Here is a 22,950-nt window from a genome sequence, read left to right on the forward strand (position 1 = left end):
TAGGACTTTAGGAACAAGAGTAGTTTATCTTCTGCATCATTTGCTTTTTGTAATTCCTACATGCATGCATGCCATATTTGTATGTTCCCATGAAGATGGCAATGTGGCATTGCCGAATTATAGGAAGTATTCATTAAAGTTTCTTTTAATTAATATTCCTATATATGTTGCAAATTCCTTAAATAATTTAAGTCGATAGTCAAATTTGTAAAGTATTTCAACTGAAGGTGAGTTAGCCAGTCTCATATGAAGGTGAAAGGGTTCTTTCCCTCCTGGAAACTCCTTTTTCCCTGCAGAACAGACAAACTAGTCTGAGAACATATAAACCGACAGATATTGCACACGACCTGGATACATTTAGGGAAAATCTTGGAGATTTTCCCACTTTTCCTGGATTTAGAATAAATATGTCAAACCAGAATGTGTTTTAAAACAAATATTAAGGAACTATATCAAATTTTTGCAAATCTGGATATGAAAAAAGTAGTTCTTGTTCAGCTTTTCATAGGGGGAAACCAAATAAAAGCTGTTATGGTAAATGACACCTAGAATATAATAATAGGGTGTAAGGCTTGGTTGCATACTGTCCCACCATTATACACCTTATTATTAAACATTAACAAAGTAGCAACATTAAACTTGCATCAAAACCAGAATACCAAACTGAGTTCTTAATGCAATGTTATATTCACAAGCCAATCAAGTTTTCAGTACTCTAACTGGGATATTTGAGGAGCTGTGAAAATCAGTTGAATAAATTTATAAGGATTATGAGAGAAAGTAGTCAAACACAAAATTAGCTGCATACAAGAAGATATTAAGACCAATTTTAACTTATGGATCTAGAAGATGGATTAAGAATGAAGCAGTTGATCAAAGACTGGAGATCACAAATGACATCAGTAGCAAAACTAGAAATGATATTATATTACAAAGAAACTTGGCATTGGTAATCAGGTAATATCATCAAATGGCACAGATATACCACTGAGGTGGTATAATCTGCAGATCCATTGGGGTGTATCAAGATCAAGAAAGGAGAAAAGTAGCATGAATGAATAATCAATACCAAAGTATCTGCAAATTGTATGACCTTAGTTTATCTTACATTAAAAACAAAGTGATGTCAGTCTGCAATTTTTGGATGGAATTTACTAATATTGGCATATTATACAATTTTGAATTACCACTTAACTTGTTTTAAGCATTTTGTTGTATTCATGTAATATGTGAAGATGAACATTAAGTATGCTGCCTCTCATTTTATATAAGCAATACAGAACACACAACTTTTAATACTTGTAAAAGTATAATATGTAAATCCATTAGATGGAGAAAAACAGGGGTGAAGAATAAGTTTATTTCATTACACAGCCATATGTATACATTTAATATCTGGGATATTTATAACCGGATCTATACTGTGCAATATTTAAAAAATCCACCCAAATCTTCCATCTCTTCCTTTTATATTTACACACAATTATCAGTTTTAATCACAGAAATTTGCAGTTTTAATTAAAAACTAATCTTGTAATAACTCGCTTTTCTGTGCTTAAGTATCAACTACTTTCACAGATTCAAGTTCAGTATTGCACTTTAATTTCCATTTAAATAACCCACTAAATCTACTTGGCATTAAAATATTCAACATAATATCCTGCTTTACAGAGTAACTATCCACACTATAACAAATTGAATTTTACAGAAAACTGCTGTTCAGATCTCACATACTCTTTTGACTTTTAGAGTACTTAAAATTTAAATAAACAAAACTTGATAGCTGTTAAAATATGTCCACCATATCCAAAGGTAAGAGCAACAAAATACAGAACATTTGTTTTTATTTATATCAGTAAAATAACTGCTGATTTTAAATTTATCTTCCTGCAAACACATACAAAATATGCTTAACAATAAACCAGATGGTGAAATAACAAAAAAATGCACGCTACTTATTAAAAATAATACAGCACATGAAAAATAAAATCAAAAATATTTTTTCTGTTGTATTCAAATTTAAGATAGGCTCCACAATATAAAACAATTTTAAGCATGAAACATGGCAGCCTTATGCGACAATTCATAACACATCATACACAAAGACAATTATACTGGAAAGCTATCTTCAAGGCTATATTAAGTCAACTGGGGGAAATAATTTTAAAAGACACAGAACATTTTATAGGGCTTTAAAAAGAAGCAATTCTAAAATTGGAAAAGATAACATTTAAATATTTATATAAAAGTAATTCTCCTCCCTTTAATAAGTTAAGATCTTTTTCAAAATAAACCTATTGTCATTTGCTTAACAACTTTGCTCACACCAATATAACATTCACATATTGAAAATTGCATCATACACAACAGTCTAGACTTGAAATTTAACAATGTGTAACAGCTGATTTTACCATAGGTATCTTGATCAGGTAATAATAATCTATAACTTGTAACAAACTTCACTTGGAAAATGCATTTTATAAGTAAACTCTACTATGGATAATTATACACTTAACAACAAAACCATTTCGTACTCTTTAAACAACAAGAGAACTAAATGGAATTTTTCTTAAAATAGTTTTAATACCAAAAACTATATTTCAGTGATAACACAAAAGGCAGTTTCAATCTAAAACACACAAGGAAACTGAAGTCAAATACACATACACACACACTGCAAGAATTCCTTGAACACCCCTTCATTTAATTGACATTTTAACTTTTACAACTTATTTGCATGTAAAACAAATCCCCAAATGCGACGATTTCATGTATCATATTATGCAAGTACTGTATAAAAAAATTAAAATAAATTTTATAAATTTTTAGTAAGGAATAAAAACAATACACCTCAAGTTTCAAACAAAGCAAAGCAACTTGCACTCAAGGTAAGTCTATTTTTATAATATTCTTATACTCAGCATAAAGGGAAAACATTTTTTAACTCCAGAACTGCATACTCATCCACAAAGTGTAAAACATATGAATCTCTCCTCCCACGACAACACAACCTCCAATCTCCTCTATCACTGCAAGAGGCTTTAATGTTGAGGGCACAAAAGTACCACAAGAGGGACAATTAATCAAATCTCCTGCTAGTCTGTGAATATTTTTCCACTGAATGAAACAGAACAAAGTTTTTGACCAAATAAGCTAATTGCACGACCAAAATACAAAATTAGCCAATTTAAATCTTTGTTATCAGAAACACTGATGCAAATAATTCTCAACTTCTCATATTTTACTTATTCATTTTCCCATGAAAGCCATGATAAAAAAAAGGCATTGATCACAGCTTTCACAAATACTTACGAATGAAGAAAAATCATTTCACTCTAACAAGTCTATAGACCAATTATGCTCTGTTCCAGTCAAATGGAAAATAATTTTGATTTAAGATTTTTTCCCATTACTGATTCCATGGACTGTTTTCTACCACTACTCTCACTACCCATAAAATAGTGAACTGGTCATTTTAAATGTTGATTTATAATAAAAATGAAAGGGGAGGATTTGTGAGTACAGCATAATTTAAAGGAGTATCTCACAATTAAGAACTTTACATATAACAAATGTTTGGAAAACCAAGTACACTTGATGTGGCATCTATATACCTATCTACATATATATTTCTACTTTGCTTTATAAGGTTACAATACTGTGAAAATACCTCCCAAAAAAAAAAAGAGTAATATAAAAAAAAAATGAAATGTGCAAAGCCATAACTTCAAAATGTTTTTGTTTTATTCAGCAACAACAAAATATTTAATGGTTACATGTGCTTCTCACCACTGTCCTGTTACTGGGGAAACACACTCGACCCAACAACAGCAAGAGTAGCGGTGATAATGTGAAGGATATAGCTCGCCAGCATCAAACACATGCATAACTTCCAGGCGTTCTGCCGACTGGACGCAAGGAAAGGTTGCCTCCGAGGCCATGGTACTCAGGGAATCCAGAGCATCCAATGATATTTGCTGCCAATGATCAAACACACACGGTAGGCTGCGGCGTGGGCAAGGAGCAGGGTTAGGCTTTCATCTCGCATTCACGAGCAAGGTGACCCAACTCACCACAGTGGAAACATTTACTGTTACGAGAAGCGCGGCAGTTGCGAGCAATGTGTCCTCTTTCATTACAGCTGTAATGATAAAATTTATAAACTTCACAAATGTTTATAATCTAAGTTTTAATATCAATTTTTAATGTATTTAAAGATTGAATTGAATTTGCTTAGTTATAAATAAAAAATAATATTTATTTATAGAAAACCTACTGAAACTTTACATCAGGTAAACAATCCTCTTTTGTAAAGAACACCATACACTTCATAAAAAATGTCAAAGACATCACATTAGCTTCTAGTGACTTAATTGCAAGCCTGGACATAGTAAATCATTTAACCAGACATAGTGGATCTCTTTAAACACTGTATCAATAGTACTTTTTTCAAATCTGAAGATTATTTTGAACAGAAAGAAGCTATCAATGGGCTCTCCCTTTTTCTCCATTGTTAGCTGACCTATTCATGAAGTGATTTGATAAAATAGTCCCACCAGCATCAAGGAGCACAACCAAAAATTTGTTGATCATATTTTTACTATCTGGCCTTTTATTATTACCCAATTAGATTTAATCACGTACCTGAACAACATTCATCCTTGAATTAAATTCACTGCTGTTGAATTAGAAACAAATAGGTTATTACCAATTTTGGATACACTAGTTGAGATATCTCAACAAAGTACACTCCACTTCTCAGTCTATAGGAAACCAACCAACACAGGACATTACCTACACACAACTTCTCATCACCACCCAGCGCAAAAAAACAGGCATCATCAATTCCTTACATGATAGAGCCTAGAGAATTTTCACCAACATAGATAAGAAACCAAGAGCTACAGAATCTTATTTCAGTCCTTCCAAAAAATGGCTACAATAGAGCATTAGTAAAAGAAAATTCTATTTCAACCCCCAAAACAATCTGAAGAACTATACTAAAAACAAAGATTATAAAGGAGCAGTGTTCCTCCCATATATACAATGAGTAACAGATTAAACAGTAAGATTGCTTCACTAACAAAACTCCTAAACCTCCACATCTGCCACTTAAAAAAATCTGGTGTCTACAAGATCAGTTGCAATTGTGGTCTATACTACATAGGACAGACAAGCAGATCTTGATATATATACACACACCAATTGGAACACTTCAAGGATGATGAGAATGAAAGAGAGCACAAATTAAGGCTGGTGACACATACAACAGAAACAAAGCATCCAAGCAGAATGGCAAAAAAACTAAAATGCTCCACATAGATTACCATTTTTACTCAAGTGTTCAAAGAATCAGCTGAAGCATCCAAGGGATGATTTTACACAGAGTCTGGACTACTTTAATTAGTTTATTTGTGTTATTTCCTGATGAAGTGAAAAACAAAGCATTTCACGAAACTAGTTGAAATAAAGCACTACATATTTACATGAACAGAATATCAAACAGGGCTGTGTGTTGGCTGACAGATGAGCTAATACATTATTTTAGATGATAATTTGGCATGTACAGTATGAATGTTCAGTGCAGTTGGATCTGTTTTAATTGCAAGTGATTGTGTTTTTTTTGGTTGGCTTTTTTTTAAAAAAGATCAGGTGGGAATATTGCAGTCTCAGCAAAGTAATGCTCCAGTAATCTAGTCTTTATATTCTGAATAATGGATCCAATGCAAGTGACATCACGTCCTGTTTGGCCAGAAATTACAGACCAAATTATGATACTAAAGAACTGCTTCACATTTGTAATTTTACTTCTGAGAAGCTTCCCTTATTTATTCAACATAGTATGTCTCCATAATCTTATATGTAAAATATATTTTACATATCATATTTTATATAAAAGATATATAAAATTATTTTCTGATTTTAATTTCCTGCAGTGTTTTAAACTATTTTGAGGATATGAATCAAGGGATAGTTCCAGAAATTCAAGTTTGTTGATCACATTTATAAATGGAACAAACACATTACTAATAAATAACAGACAATGGCATTTATTGTTCATTGTATTATATACATCAAAAAACTATTTGTTTAATTTTCCAAACTCAAAGTAATCTAAGGCATTATCCCTTTCTGAGCTCAAAGTAAATAAACAGATTTTCAATTTGTAGTGTATTATACAGGTGTTTTTTTAAAACATCAAAAAATGCTAATACAATCACATGAATGTCTACCATCAGAAAAGAGGCTGCTTTTTTAAATGCTGCATAAGATCCCTTCACATGGTAAATCGATACACATTACACGTGATGTACACAAAAAATGTATGAAAGTCACAACATCTGTACGTACCTCTTTCCTGAGGTATGCACGGATGTTGCGAAGTGCTCAATTGTAATTGTTATTTATAATAAGTGATGCACAACAAAAATTATGCAGAATGAGGATGGCATAATTCACCAATATACTATGCATATCAGGAAAAATTGGAAACAGCACATCCTCAAATTTACCATGTATAATTAGTTATGCTCAATTGTTTTATTTATTTATTTTACATAATTCAGAAAGCCTTCTAGAGGGCAAACAGAATTTTTTTCAAGCCATTTCTAACCTCCAATAAGTGAGATGATGGTTTTACCTGGGCAATGAAATATATTTCCCACCTAAAAGTTAACAAGCTGCTTATACGTTATTAGTTACTGCAGTGTAGAAATCAGCCATTGCAAGCATTAATAAAAGCTTATAAATTAAACACGTCCAAAACTGTACACACAGACACACAACCGTGATATAATAGGCAACCATGGTACTCCAATCTAAGCTGATGCCTGACTAGCAAGTTTTAACTGCCTGACTGGTGAGCAAGCAAACATTTTTCAAGTCATGGCCATCTATTTACATGTAACACACACACAATTTCCCCCCCTTTTCCTCAACAGGATATTGTGTACAGTACATCAGTATTTTTTGATTCCTCTGATCGCAACTCATCAATGGAAATACATGAATTTATTAAATTAAATACCAAAGCGAATCAATGACAAAAAGTCAACAAAAATTAGCATTTTCCTTTCAGTGTCAGATTTCATGCAGGTTCTGTCAAAGAGTGAGAGTGTCATGTGGCAAGAGAGTTTGCTAGCTCGATTTAGAAATTTTTTACCAAACAATTGCAATGTCACATTTATTTATTTTTGATAATCAATGTATGCTAACAAGATCCACTAAATTAATCTCGTGACCCATTAGTGGGTCAAAATCAACATTCTGAAAAACACTGGTGTACATCATACTAAAAGAAAAGAATGGCATTAGTGAGTGGGGAGAGAGTGAATGAGTTAGGGAAAGTTTTGCACCAAGCCTGACTATACTAATGAGATGAATGAGTTATTTCACATAATGACAAGTAAGAAAAGTGTCAAACTGTTGGTATGGTTATATCTAAAACCATACCAACTATAGATTCTACTTACCACTGCAGCTGCTAGTAAAAAAAAAAAAAAAAATTACTGCCAGACATTTCATAATATATGGTACAGTGAAAATGGATTTCACATGAATGTAAAGTTAAAATGTCAGGATTAAGGAGAAGTGAAAACCCTCATGTGTACAAGGAATATATTCATGGCATTCCAAAAATGCAAGTTTTTTTGTGGCATGAGTTGCAATAATGTGTATAGTCTCATCTTTTCCATAGTACTGTGCATTCATAGTTTAACTTTAAAAAAACATTAATGTATATACACACACATACATGCACAATTGTAAAGATTAATCTTTTGTAGAAATTTTTAAATATAATGTATGAATCAGAAAAAATCTATCTGAATTTGGTGATCTGGGTGGTAAAGAAATTGGTTATTGGTGACATTCTGCATCACTTGAAAGTATTTTTTTAAAAGAAAAGGCTTGCTTCCATGCTATAAGGGAAATTACTACATATAGGCATGTTATTATTCCTCAAAGCATGCGTAAGATTACTATGAACAATGCAGAGTTAAGCAAGCACAACTTCCTCTTTATGTTCCAGCATATACTAGACTGCCATAATTTGAAGCTTAATGTGGTACAGCTTACTGTTCTCTCAATTCCATGATGCTTGCCACTAGGATGATTTGTCATATAATCTGCCAGTAATCAGTGCAACAGACAGGCAGATGATGGTATCTTAACAGACAAAATGACTTAGCTGCAGCCTCATTTGTCTTATACCATATGGCTTAGGAGACAACAAACAGAGATGACATCCAAATGGAGTCTCCTTATCTGATATAACAAATGCTGAATCTGCCAATGTTGATTTAAAAAGCTTCAATTTACCATTCAAATGACCATATAAGTTCGTAATATTCTGTTTTTTCCCTGCGGTTTTAAGTTCAACTCATTTAAATGGTTGGTCATATCTGTTATAAATGCAAAATCTGATAAAAATATGGGATCTTGCATTTGATTTTCAAGTTCTCTTCTGTCAGACTTCACATTGTTTTTAAGAAATATGGGTATTTCTTTCTGAATAGCAAAAAAGCATTCCAGACATTTTCTGGCACTCAACCAGTGAATATCAGAATGAATGAGCAAATCGACATATGCAGCATCCATTTCATTCAAGAAACTGCGAAACTTACAATGAGTCAGAGATCTATTACCTCCTCATATAATATTAGTTATTTTTACAGCTACTTTCATGGCACTGACTTGACGTAAATATTTTCCACAGATGCTTCTTGGTGAATTATGCAATGCATTGTAGGGCAGTTAAATTATTTTGTTTCAATAGTCCATAAAAGCCGCTTCCATTCTCCGCCATAGCTTTGATCCCATCTGTTACAATGCAGGAACATTTATCAAATCCTCCATAACAGAATTTTGAACTGCTTCGAAAATATCAGTACATTTAATAGTCCGACGTAAAGATATAAGACTGAGGAGTTCTTCATTAATAGTAAAATCCTCTTGAATATTCGAACAAAAATTAAAAGTTGGCTTATGTCTGCTTGATCAGTGCTTTCATCCACACACAATGAGAAATACTCACATTTTGCTATTAAATCACACAGCTTTTTTGATACATCTTGATCCATGTGTTGTGCGAGTCTTGCAACGGTCTGTTGAGATAATGCCACTGTTTCAAACTTCTCAGCTAATTTCGGCTCATTAAATTGTTTTCCCATTTCAATTGCACATTTCTTCACAAACACACCATCACTAAATCGCTTTTTTGCTTTCACTAACTGCAATGCTACTTTGTACAAAGCAGCAAGTCTTGAATTTTGTTTAGTGCTATGTTTTGCAAAATAACCCATTTGGTGTCAATTTCTTCTTATATTCTACAATAACGGTACTTCTTGATTCTCCAATATACATCTCAAGTGTTTTACTGTGTAATGTAGTGTAGTGTCATTTCACATTAGACTCTTTAGGCACTGACAAAACTTGCATACAAACAAGACATTGAATTTTATTCTTGTTGTTCATAGTCTGATTCCCATTGGCTTTGATACACTCACTTTTCATCATCAATTTTTCTTTTCTCGTTAGGCATGGTTGTTTGACGATTAGTTGTAATAAAATTTATTAAGTAGATTACTAAAGATAACATGGAAATAAATCACAATGCGTATCTAGTAATTTGGTGAGCGGCAGCGACACAACTGACAGCTGAACAAACGAACAACACTAATCGCGTGCTCACATTCCCTGTGAGCGTTGGGAGCATGTGCATTGGAACAAAACAGTGTAAGAATGCTTTTTTGATACATCTAATATTTGAAAAACATGTGGGTATATAGGGATGCAAAAACAACATATAAAATTACCAACATCGAGATTATTGATTAGTGAGAGAATTAAAATATCTAATATGCATTCGATTCAAATTGTTATTTTATTTTTTCACTTGTGAAAATCAAAACCCACAGGTAAGTTTGCACAAAAGTGCACTGCAGGCCATGTGTTGGACAGGCTTGACCCAAAACCATTGAATGTTGTTGCTATACTCTGCAAATTTCATCACTTGAACAAATGTCGATAAGGTCCACTATCTCCATGTGCTCTGCGACGAATGATTACTTGTTTTGAAGAAAATTGATCGTTGGGAGTTAGACCTGGCAGAAGTCTCAAACAATCAGTTCATAGCAAGTGAATGAAGCTGCTACTGTCATTGCAGAGTAGGTCATGAATAACAGTGTCGGTTCCTGTAGTGCATGTGCTGTATCAAGATAGATGGATGTGTCTTACACAACTGTTTGGAAAATTCTACAGATTCAAGATAACCCTGACACAGGAGTTGCGCATGTAGGAAAGTTGACTGACATTAGCTGCTGAGTGGGCGTGATGATTTTGTGGGGAGATGAGGCTCACATTAAATTCCCCTGAATGGAGCTGTGAATGCCCACATGCAATCCAATAAATTCCTTTGCATTAACCCAAAGTTACTGCACTGTCTAGTGCAGGTGGTTTACAGCTTTGTTTATCATTGAACCATTCTTCTTTGAGGACACCTGCCAAGAGGTATCATGATATGATAAACAATTTTGTTGTGCCACGGCTACAGCAATTGAGGAGAAAGGATATCTGCATGAGCAGGTTTTAATGCAGACAAAAGGTGCACTATTCTGGGGGAAAAAATGTCATAAAGGACATTTATTAGTAAGGATGAGAAGTGAGCACCAGGATTTAAAGCAGAAATCATGGAAAAAGATAAACCACAACTGCCGCCAGTCTTTTGGTTGTACAACAAGAACCCTTTTTCTGGATTGGTTCCATTGATGTTTGTCCCAGAAGTCAGGAAGTAAATCACCAGTAAGGGAGTGCCTTTAAAGTTCTTTTGATATTGGATAATGCCCCTGGCCACCCAGAACCCCATGAGTTCAACACTAAAGATGTCGAAGTGGTCTACTTGCTCCCCAAACGTCTCTAATTCAGCCTCTAGACCAGGGGATCATAAAGACCTTCAAGTCTCATTACACACACACACACACACACACAGTACTCTATGGAAAAAATTACCAATGCCATGGAAGAATAACCCGATAGAGAGAACATCGCGAAAGTCTAGAAGGATATTACACCATTCAAGATACCATCATTATTATAGAAAGAGCTGTGAAAGCTATTAAGCCTGAAATAATAAATTTCTGCTGGAGAAAACTGTGTTCAGATGTTGTGCATGACTTCACAGGATTTGTGAGAGTCAATTGAGGAAATCATGAGAGAGAGAGAGAGATTGTGGTTATGGCAAAAAAAGGTGGGGATGAAGGGTTAAGTTATGGATCTTGGAGAAATTCAAGAACTAATAGACACTACACCAGAGGAATTAACAGAAGACGACTTGATGGAGATGAGAAGTGTGTCTGAACCAGTGCCAGAAAACAAATTAACATTAGACAATCTGGCAGAAGAGTTATGATTATTCACGACTGTGTTCGACTTCTTTTTACAACATGGACCCTTCTATGATACGGGCACTGAAACTAAAGCAAATAGTGGAAGGAGGATTGGCATTGTATAGAAATATTTTAGAGAAATGAAAAAGCAAAAATGTCAGACAAATTATGACATATTTCCATAAAGTTACACCGAGTGTGCCTGCCTCCTCTTCCACCCCCTGAGAGTGCAAGACCAACCCTTTCCCCTCCTAAATGTGAAGATGACAAAGATGAAGACCTTTATGATGATGCACTTCCACTTAATGAATAATCATCATGCCGTACAATTAATAAATTTATCTGTTGTGTATGTGTGCGTCTTCGTGTGAAAAATCTAATAACCATATGAGACGTTTTTTGTGTCATCATCATCACTGTCACCTAAGTATTCCTCATGTAGAACTTCGTGTGCAAGACTTGTATGGAATGGATAATCAATCTTTATATAGGCATAAGGTGAGTGATATTTAATATAAAATTAATAATGTGTTAGTTTTCTTACTGTTTTATAACTTTGCTTTCAAAGAGTACATTACTGTAAAGTATGCTCTCCTCCCTCTCTTGTAATTGGAGAAAACAAACACATTATTAATTATATATTTTTTTATCAGGACTGGCAGTCCTGATCTGCCATAGGCAAAGTGGTTAGAACACACACAAACACACATAATTGACAGCCATAATACACTATGCAGTTAGGATTAACCACCCTGTCCGAGCATTAATTAGGTTTCCAAAGAGCCACAATGCTTGGCTATGACAGCACACTGAGCTTAACATGCAAGACAAAAATGAGATATAACTGAACCTGATGAAGAATCTGCATACATTCCCAAACTAGGTCTACTACAGAAGCACTGAAAAATAGAAGGAGTGTACTTCTCTATATTTCTGATCAAACTTTGTAAATATCAAACAAAAAAAAGTTAGCAGCCTATATCTTAAAATAGAGCAAAGCAGACAGACTGGTTATTGCATCCTTGTTGCATGTTGCAACAATGATGAATATTAACCATTACAACTTAAAAATTACAACAGATTTTAAAAGCATAAATTTAAATGCAAATTAACAGGGATTTTACTTTCTATTAATATAGGTAGTATATTGTTAACTATAACCTGTTCCTGAAATGTGTAATCTGATATATTAATTTTGAACACTTACCGATAACATACTGTATCATCAATATCACTAGGACTACCAGCTTCTGAACAGTCACGACTGATATGGCCAATACCTCCACAACTATAGCATTTGCGTTCATCTTTATCGCCCTCAGGACAGTCACGGGATATGTGACCAATCTTGCCACATACATAACACTGAGAGAACAATACCAGGCATCAAATGCAATATTAAATTATGATTATTTAAATCCAAGTTTAAGTGAAGATAAAGTTAAAAATTTAATTATGTGTATTTCCAAATCATATGAACTACAACCATGTACACTGATAATGATAATTAGCAACTCTTTAATCTTCCTATATAGAATATTAACAACTGTTCACATCATTTTCATAATAAATAAATTCATGCAGCTTCCATTTGATACAGCCTGCTGTGTATGCATATGTGTAAGCATGTAGTTTGCTGATGTCTGAATATCAGTCAACATCCATCAACTACATGTTTATTTCCTGTGTGCATGTTATTAAAATTGAATAAATAACAGTGAAGCATTTGTCATTTAATTATATTCTTTATCACATGGTATTCTATCAACAGTTCATATGCTGTAATCTTTTTTCAAAGACTGATAGGCTTTGAGAACCAAATTTTGAGAAATGCTAATATAAATCATTATTTGCTATAGATGTAATGTTTTATAATGAAGGATCAGATTTAGTAGCCTGTTTTAAGCAATATCACTAAAGGAGATAACTGCATAGAGAAAAAATGATACGAACATAATTCTAAATGTCATTAATCCTTAACATGTATCTTCAAGGGACATACAGCATGCTATGATAGTACTAAATGATTAACAGTTTACATTATTACTTGCTTCCTATTGGCAATTTTTTTAAAACTAACCTATTATTTGTGAGGATTAATTTCATTTGGCTTCTAAAGGAACTACTAATCCCATCAGTTCTCTTAGATCTTGATTGTCTTCCGGATCTAAGAGGACTGATGGATACCTACATTGGATTAGGTCTGCTCACACATTCTAATGCTCCTAATATTGTAATTTTCAATAATTCTGATAATGATGGCATCTGTTCCCTGTAATTTTCCCCCCAGAACTCTTATATTTTATGGTCTTTAGACCTTGATAAACTTGTTTGAAACCAAACTTTCAAGCCTATGAACACTTTCCTGAATACTTCTAATCTAGTCTTTTTGCAAATCTCTTTCTTAATTTATACAGATTTATTCAACTGGCTCCCTACATCAGCTTTACTTATTCTATTATCTATCACAATAGTGTTGCCAATTTAGTTTTATTTGGAGCTAGATCTAGCTCCTTTTTTTCTTCCCTAGCTCCAAATCTAGCTCCTTCAGAACTTGTTTCAGTTCTTTTTAGTTGTTTTTATAACCTGTTCTTAAAGAAATTGTTTTAAATTTTCCAGATGTTCGCATTTGATAAAGAATTGTATTGTATGTTTAGTGCGAGTATCATACATTTCAAACATGTCAGTCACCTAGCCCAACAGTCTGCCATTCTATCACCTTGAAGTTGATAGTGCCGCTGCAAGTTAGTTTGTTTTCACACCATTCTTCAAAAATGAGCAAAGAGACAAATAAAGCTTACAAGCAAAAATTTAGGAGTGAGTGGTTGTAAATGAGAATGTTTAGTAAATTTTGTAGACGTGATATTGCTGCTAAATATTGTCAGCTTGTAACGCATAGTGAAACTAAGAAACATCTTGCTGCAGTTCCATATAAGGCTGTTCCTATTACAAATATGCTTGTGAAGAAGTCTGATGAGACAGCGAACTCTGAAGGCAGCTTAGCATTATTTCTTTGTTATAGTTCGCCCACCAATTAGAGATCCCTCGACACTGCTGCGCATGTCAGAAAAAGGAGAATCCATTCTGATAATAGGGTGATCAATCTGTCTTCTGGGATGAGTTTGTTTATTATTACAGGTCGGAAAATTTAGCTTTTCTTTTATGAACATCGTAGTTTTTAAAGTGTAACTATTTTGCTTGTATAACAGTTGGAAAAATGTACGTAGAGTATTAACAAAATTAAAAAAGGTATAGCATAAAACAAAAATTTAACTAAGTTTATTTTTAAGAAAGTTTTCTATAAAATAAAAATAATTATACAGAAAAACAGAAATTTTTTTCAAATGAACTTAGATATTCTAAACTTACAGTTGAGAGAACTGAGACACTTTAATGTCCTAAACCGATTAACTATTTATGACTTGTTGCGACTCTTTAACAAACCCATGCAAAAAAAAAAAAAAAATGTTGGAAAAAAATACCATTATCAAATCCTTTTAATCTTCAGTCATCTGAATCGGTGTCCGAATTGCCATCACTTTCACTTAAACTGATCACCAAAGGTTCGCATAATTCTTCGATAATTCCGTCTCTATCCCAATACATATTTTCCAATGAGGTGACATGAGAGCAATATTTTCCCCCGTTTTGAACTGTAATACTTTCAATCGCCTGTTCTGAAAGCTTAAAAAGTTTCGACATGTCAATATCTCCAGTTACGTTGCAATGGCGAATGAAACTTTTCACTTCTGCCCAAACATGCTCTTTGAGCATCGTGTTGAATTTAAATAGTTTAGTTGTGGGCGAGTTTCTTTTGACCAAATTAAGCAATTCAATTTTTCGCATATCTGGGAAATGAGAAATGTTATTTGCAGAGAGCCAATCCATAAGAATTTGCTTCTTATTAGACCAATTTGGAACTTTGTTTAATCGAATAGAGTGATATGAAGCGTTATCAAACAATAGCATTTTTAGGAAGGTTTGGAATCAGTTTTTCTTCTGCCTGCTTTTCGAAGATCGTAGAAGTCATTTGCCCATGGTAATCTCCAGTAATTGAATTGGCTTTGTATAGTAAGTTTGAATTCGGTAAAAAACCCATTTCTCCACCCGCACACAAAATTATTTATGCGCCGCAAGGCATTTCTGGTTTGTAGCCCTCCACATTCTTCTTTAGACTGCCAACATTTTCCATAAGTTAAATTACTATCAATTCAAGTTTCATCTAGATACACAATCGGTTTTTTCTCCTCCCTGAAATGTCTTATTGCTCTAAAATACCGCGTTCTAGATAAAACAATGTCACTTCACTCCATGATAAGTTTCCTTTTATTCTGGGACTTTTTAAAACAAAATCCGATTTCATGAAGTATTTTCCTTAAAGTTTCTCTTTTCCAAGGAAAATAAATTTTTTCTTTAAGCACAGGAATCAATTTCGGAACAGTTGGCACTCTTTTCTCGACCACGTAAAATTCGTGAATAGTTGTTCTTATAACGTCTACATCAAAATCATTCAAAGCTACGGTTTCGATGGTTTTCTTTCTCTGGCGCTTTTTTTAGGAGATTTAAATTTTGGCTTACCTTCACCTTTTGATTCCCTATGAATTCTTTTAACAGTCGAGCCCGATATGCCCGCAATTGCACTTGCACGTTTTATGACTTGAAAAAGGGAAACGAGGAGATGATTCTTTTTCCCAGAATGTCAGCACATTATTCAATATTCTTTTGAAAGAGCTACTGAAACGCTTAACAGAACTTGTTGACTGTACTGGATCCATCACATAAATTAATAATAAAAAAAAATGCAAAAAAAAGAGACAACAAAAATCAAGCTAGTACTAGTACAATGACAGAAAGAAGGCACGTGATTTTGCATGTTGGCGACCAATTCGTACATCCTTCCTTTCTTTCTCCCCTTCAACATGAATCGACTATTCTTGGCAAAATGCCAAGGAGAGATCTACAAACGGTGGGCGAACTATATCACTCATCACCGAACAGTTGTGATCATCTAGTAGATCTTTGCAAAAATATCATCACAGACAGTCAAATTATGCCAAGGTTAAAATACACCAAACCAAGTGCTATGTAACTGTCAAGAATATTAGAATATTCTAAGTGAGCATTTTGAAGAAGATTTAATTACAGATATTGGAGATGGAAATTTCAGCCTGTTAATAGATGAATCGAATGATATCACAGTGAATAAGATTTTAGGAATTGCCATCATTTATTATAGCAAGAAATTCAACAAAATTATGCATACATTTCTGAGCATGGTGGTTTTAGAAAAATGTGATGATAGTGCTATTGTGGCTGCACTGGAAAAAAAAAAAAAGCTCTTGACCAAGAAACTAGACATTAAAAATCTCACTGCAATTGGTACAGACAACGGCAGTGTTATGGTTGATGTTAATAATGGTATTTATGAACTGAAGACATATATTCTCTTCTTAATCTTAATTAAGTGTGTATGCTATTCATTGCAACTGGCAATGTCTCACATTTGTGTAGAATTTCTCCCAAAAAAATTAGAATTTTTAGTTGCTGAAACGTATAAGTGGTTTTCACATTCAAGACAAGCAGCACACAAAGAGCTATATCAAACTATCAACGAAAATGATGCTATGCTCCTCTGAAAACTGTAAGCAACTGTGCAACAAGGTTTCTCTCCATTGAACCTGGAGTAGATAGAATTCTCAGCCTGTGGTTGGAATTAAATACTCACTTCAAAGTTGCGAGTGTGACTGAGAAATGTTACAAAACTCATATTTTGTAGGAGATGTACAAAGATGAAAGGAATCTGTTGTACCTTTAATTTTTGCATCCTGTTCTAGTTCAAGATCAGCAAGGTAACAAAATTTTTGAATCTAACAGAGCAGATAAGATGAAATTATTTGAAGACCTTTCTCTTCTGATTCGTTCTATTGCTAGCATGTTAGTGCTACCATCATCCAGAGTCAATCCTCTAGAGTCAGAGATTGATGACTATTTGGATCCCAAACCAAATCTTGGTTAGAGATTTGAAAGAAAAATTTCAGAGTTATGATACAAAAGAAAATAACACAAAAGGATGAGCACAATCTTAGATATAGAGCCATACAGTTTCTTCTTGGTCTCTTCAAACAGCTTTAGCAAAGTTTGCCCGAAAACTTGAATATTTTAAGAACGATCTCTTCTTTTTCTGTTGACAATACCATATAAAAGAACCTGTTACTCCCATCTTAGAAATAATGCTGAAAACAGAAAAAAGATGTTGCTGCTGCTGAATACTATCCACTTAAATAAATGGACAAATATAGAAAACACAGCTATTCAAGTACGAGAATACAAAGATGCATCTGGAATGAATCCATTTAAAGCAATTGCTCGTTGTGCAATAAATTTATTAATACTGCCAAATTCTAATGCAGAAATTGAATGAATCTTTAGTTCCATGAATGTAGTTAAAACTAAATTAAGAAACAAGATGGAATTGCCAATGCTGACAGCTGTTTTGTCAGTCAAGTATGACCTCAGGAATAACAAGTGCTGTAAAGACTATCATTTAGCAGCATCTACACTGAGTAATATTGGAACGATGGCCACATATAATAAAGGTGAAAATTGAAGTAAAAACGTGAGTGAATTAAATGCAGAAGACCACTTGGAAGATGTTTTTAGCAACTTAAATGCAAGTACCACTTCATCTTGAGTAGAGTAAGTAACAAAAAAGTATTATTATTATTACGGGCAACTCCAAGGAGTCCATAGACTCATCGAGGGAGGCCCTAACATCATGTCAAGAACAACTATTCGACATTCACATAGTATCTATCATACTTCGCCTTGAACTCATTTACAGTCATGGCACCCACAACAGACTCTGGCAGCTTATTCCACTCATTCACCACTCTCCAAATAAAAAACCTAGCTCTAACATCCTTGCCCAGCTTCCATGTATGGCCCCTAGTTCTCCCACCACCAGTCCTATTCTCAAAAATATCTACTGAATTAATCTTATAGAAACCCTTCAGTAATTTGAATGTCTCATCATATCAACCCTTTTCTGCAACCCACAATTCTTCAACCTGTTCTCATAAGGTTCATTCCATAGACCTGCTATCATCTTGGTCACTCGTCTCTGGATCCTTTCTACCTCCTCTCCATCCATAAGAAACCCTGATGCCCATATCTGGGTACAGTAGTCTAGATGGGGTCTTATCAAGGCTCGATACAGAGGAACAATAACCTTTTTGTCTCTGCTTGTTAAAGTATTTTTCAGCAACCAAGTGATTTGATGAGCTGATTTAACCACTTTTGCGATGTGCCCCCTAAACTTCAACTCCTTATCCACCAACACTCCCAAATCCCTAGCCTCTTCAATCTCCTTGAGTACAGTTCCACCAATGTGATATACTGCTGCTAATCTTTTAACCCCAAAATGCATAACCTTACATTTTGCCACATTAAATTGACATCCATTCTCTTTAGCCCAGTCATCCAAACTATCCAAATCATCCTGCAAAATATTGACATCCTGTGCACTCACTATTGCTCTACCCAACTTTGCATCATCAGCAAACAAATGAACAGTTCCTCTCAGATCCTTTCCTATATCGTTAATGAACAAATTGAACAGTAGTGGTCCAAGAACAGAACCCTGCAGCACACCACTAGTCACAGGCCATCTTTTGGACTCTACTCCTGAATAAACCACTCTCCTATCCATCTCACCAACCCTATATCCATCCCCATATGCTGCAGTTTACTGATTAGAATTCCATGTGGTATCCTGTCAAAGGCCTTAGCAAGGTCCAGTAGAATCACTGTAAACCCATTACCCTTATCCAGTTCAGCCGTCACTGTGTTATAAAACGTGAGCAAGTTACTGAGGTATGATCTACCCTTCACAAAACCATGCTATCCCCCATTCAGTATCCCATTTTCATCTATCCAATCCTGTATTTCCCTCTTGACTATTTTCTCCAAGACCTTGACAACGATTCCTGATATGCTGATCGGTCAGTAATTTACAACAGCAGTCTTAGAACCTCCTTTATGCATATGCAGTGAAACTATTTTCCCCTCTTTCCACCCCCTTGGGACTAACCCAGACCTGAGACTCAAATTAAACAAAATGGTCAAGGGCACTGACATTTCTTTAGCCGCTTCATGTACAACACGGGATGGTATACCATCCAATCCCACAGATGTATTGACATTGAGGTTTTGTAATAGACTTTACAAAATAAGCTGTTGGTTCTTTCATTTCCGCAATGTCACCACCTGGATGATATACTCTTGCAAAGTGCTCGCTCAGTAATTCCACTATATCAACTGATTCGGTTACCTCCCTACCATCGGCATTCTTTAAAATCATTCTGCTGTATACATTTTTTCTTTTACTTGCAACCTATCGAAAAAACTGTTTGGGATTCTCTTTAGCCTGCATGGCTATCTGCTACTACTTCTAAAATTTTAGCTTCAAATTTTTATTTTCAACTCCTTTTTAAGCAAAAGTTTAAGGAAGAAAGCTAGAAAGGTGCTAGCTCCTTTCTAGCTCTTTTTTTTTAAAGATTTAGCTGTTTTTAGTAATTTTCATCAACTAATCACTAATCACCAAATGTAAATTGTCTTCTTCACTAAAACTTGTACTTAAACAGCTAAAATGTATTAACTGTTCTATAAGTTCTCCACTGAGAATGCAGCTTATGTTTTCTGGGTTCCACCCTATTTTTTGTTGTTTTTGTCTTTTTTTTTTTATTGTTGATTTTCATATCAAATTTACGAGTTGAGTTTAATATTACTAATTTTAATATTAAGGTTAATGCCACTTTCCTTCATAACTTTCGTACAAGCGCCTCCGTAGCGCAATTGGAAGAACGACGGTACGTTGTGCCCTTCGATTAGAAAAGGCCTAAGTTCAATTCTTGTCATGACATGAGGAATCTTTATATGGACTTTTTCAATTGAAGGTGAGTTAGCCAATCTTATATGGATGTAGCAGGGGAAACTAGGATTTTTCATCCCTCATACAGACAAATCGGCCCTTCAGAAGACACGCAATTTACAGACAAAAAATCCTAGCGGTGGTTATGGGCAGTAGATGGCGTTGATGTAGGTGATTGGTAGTAGAAGTTCTGTGTAGTAGTGGAGACAGAGAGTTGTACAGTAGGTGTCCTCCAGCGATGAATCTTCGGACTCGTTGGAGGTGTCACGAATAATAATAATGTGATCAAAACAGATAATGAATAAAAGTTGAGATAGCATGCACCCTGCCATGACAGGCCATTGTTCCTAATGCAAAAGGAACATGAAATGGGATAGCATGCACCTTTGTCTTACACCTAATGCTACATCAAATCACCTTCCTATACATCTTGCAATTGTAATTAATTCTAACAAAAGTTAGAACTGAAAGGTGTATAGTATTGATGTAACATCAGGTGTAAGACAAGGGAGCATGCTCCCATATTACAATTTTAAATGAAGTAGATTTCAGTTGTAACGTGTCGATTAGTTCTTAATCCTGACACCTTATATCATCATCATCATCATCATCATCAAATTCCTGCCATTTACCCTCAAGGGGTGTACAGGATATGATAGTACTACATGAAAAAAAAATTACATCATTATTAATTTCCTATCTACAATTTTCCTCCAAATCAGTCTGTTACTTGTCAAGACTCCAACATTATCAGATCGTCTAAAGCACTTTGTACCGTATCAATCCACCTATATCTTGGTCTTCCTCTGGGTCGTTTTGCTGCAAACCTGGCAGAGAACACTTGTTTTGCTAATCTTTCCTCGCCCATTCTGTTTAAGTGAACATACCACCTGAGATTAGCTCTGCTAACGCATTCCTGGATGCTGACAATGTCAAGTTCTTTCCTAATATCCTCGTTTTTAATATGATACTGCCATTGATGCCATCTGTTCACGCCTCTAATCTTTCTCAGGACTCTCATATCTGTGGTCTCTAGTCTTTGGTCAAGTGTTTTACTTCTGACCCAGCTCTCAGATCCATAAGTTAAAACTGGTTTGAACACTGTCTTGTATACAGCTAATTTAGTGTTCCGACTAATTTCTCTCTTATTCCATATGAATTTATTCAATTGACTTCCCACCATACCAGCTTTGCTGATTCTGTTGTCTATTTCTATATTTAATTTACCATCTTCAGTAAAAATCGTGCCTAAATAGCTGAAATGTTTTACTTGTTCAACAGGTTCTCCATTCACAACACAGTTGACATTTTCAATGATTCTGCCTATTTTCATTGTCTTTGTCTTTTTATTGCTGACCTTCATACCATATCTATTACAACAGCTATCCAATTTAGTCAGAGAATCCTGCAGACTTGTAGCAGGTTTATTTAGAAGTATGACATCGTCTGCATAAAGCAAAGAGCTGACATTAACATCTCCAATTTTGATATCATGTTTAATACCACTTTCCTTCATAATGTGATCCATATAGATAATGAATAACAGAGGGGATAATGTACATCCTTGTCTTACACCTTTTCAAATCCACAAACTTTACAGATCCGTACTAATTTCCATGACTATTTGTCTTAAAAAAAAACTGGTCCCTACAATCGACATTTGGGCTGAATCATCCATTTGTTCTTTCTCAAGATTTCCTTCAACCTTTTTTAGCCTTTTCTCAAGTATGCTTGCATAAATCTTACTGGGAACACCAAAAGTGAAAAGTCCTATTTTTACAGATAGGTAATATGACAGCTCTATTCGAATCATCTGGAATTTGACCTTCTGAATTATGAAGTGCATTCTCATTGAATATCAAATACTTCAGATGACTTTCTACATTTCAGACTTTTTAAACCTCAATTTGAAACAGTTGGTAGTAGCTTTCCCATAATGCATGGCAAGATATGTCCAAAAGAAAATATTGGGCATTATGGGAAACTGAAGCAATTTGATGTGAAGTTAACTGCCTCTATATACAATTAGCCTAGTCATAAAGATGACTCACATGAAAACTTTGGTTTGCTAATGGAATTAGCAAAACAGTTTTATGCTGACCACTGTGGTCAGCATAATTTCTTGCAGAGTAAAATTTATATCAATCGTGTACTCTTAACTGCATTCCTTAGAGATATTTACAACTGTTCTGTTACTATTTACTTCATTTAAATTTTTTTTAAAAACTTGAAAATCTGCTCACACACCTAGCACTAGTATGATGCATTTTACCTTTCATGTGTGGGTATGATATATCATCACTTTCACGATATGCACATTCAAGGTGTAGACAGGATACTATAATAATACTAAATGATTAATTCTTCCTTTTAAGGTTACATGGTGGTCAGCATTCATTGTGGAGAATTTATGGAGAAACCGCATGTTCAACTTTCATGTGTTCACTTTACTTACCATAAGAAAATAACACTTGACATTTCAATCTCTATATCAAGGTCATCATTAGGAAAACATGCATATGAACAAGACATAAGCAAGCCAAATCTAACTGCTTTGTTAATTGTTTACACTAGCCTGACCTCTGGTGAAAAATAAAATAAAAATATTTTATACATAATAAGTACAATAAAATACAG

General features: G+C 34.3%; 1 protein-coding gene across 1 annotated transcript in view; it reads right to left on the reverse strand.

Annotated features, from left to right (window-relative positions):
- Positions 1-1,338: 1,338 nt before the first annotated feature.
- The window catches only part of LOC150106590 (uncharacterized), a 116,477-nt gene continuing 94,865 nt past the window's right edge, over positions 1,339-22,950 (reverse strand). The window contains exons 7-8 of the mRNA XM_090393437.1: positions 12,592-12,749; positions 1,339-4,141 (exon numbers count right to left, since the gene is read on the reverse strand). Of these exons, the coding sequence (XP_090249563.1) occupies positions 4,030-4,141; positions 12,592-12,749 (270 nt within the window). The 3' untranslated portion in view covers positions 1,339-4,029. The remainder of the gene's footprint in view (positions 4,142-12,591; positions 12,750-22,950) is intronic.

Source organism: Typopeltis vanoorti, chromosome 5 (genome assembly GCF_054136105.1).
Source record: "Typopeltis vanoorti isolate ZY-2024b chromosome 5, IOZ_Tvanoo_1.0, whole genome shotgun sequence".
In the NCBI taxonomy this organism is placed as follows: Eukaryota; Metazoa; Arthropoda; class Arachnida; order Uropygi; family Thelyphonidae; genus Typopeltis; species Typopeltis vanoorti.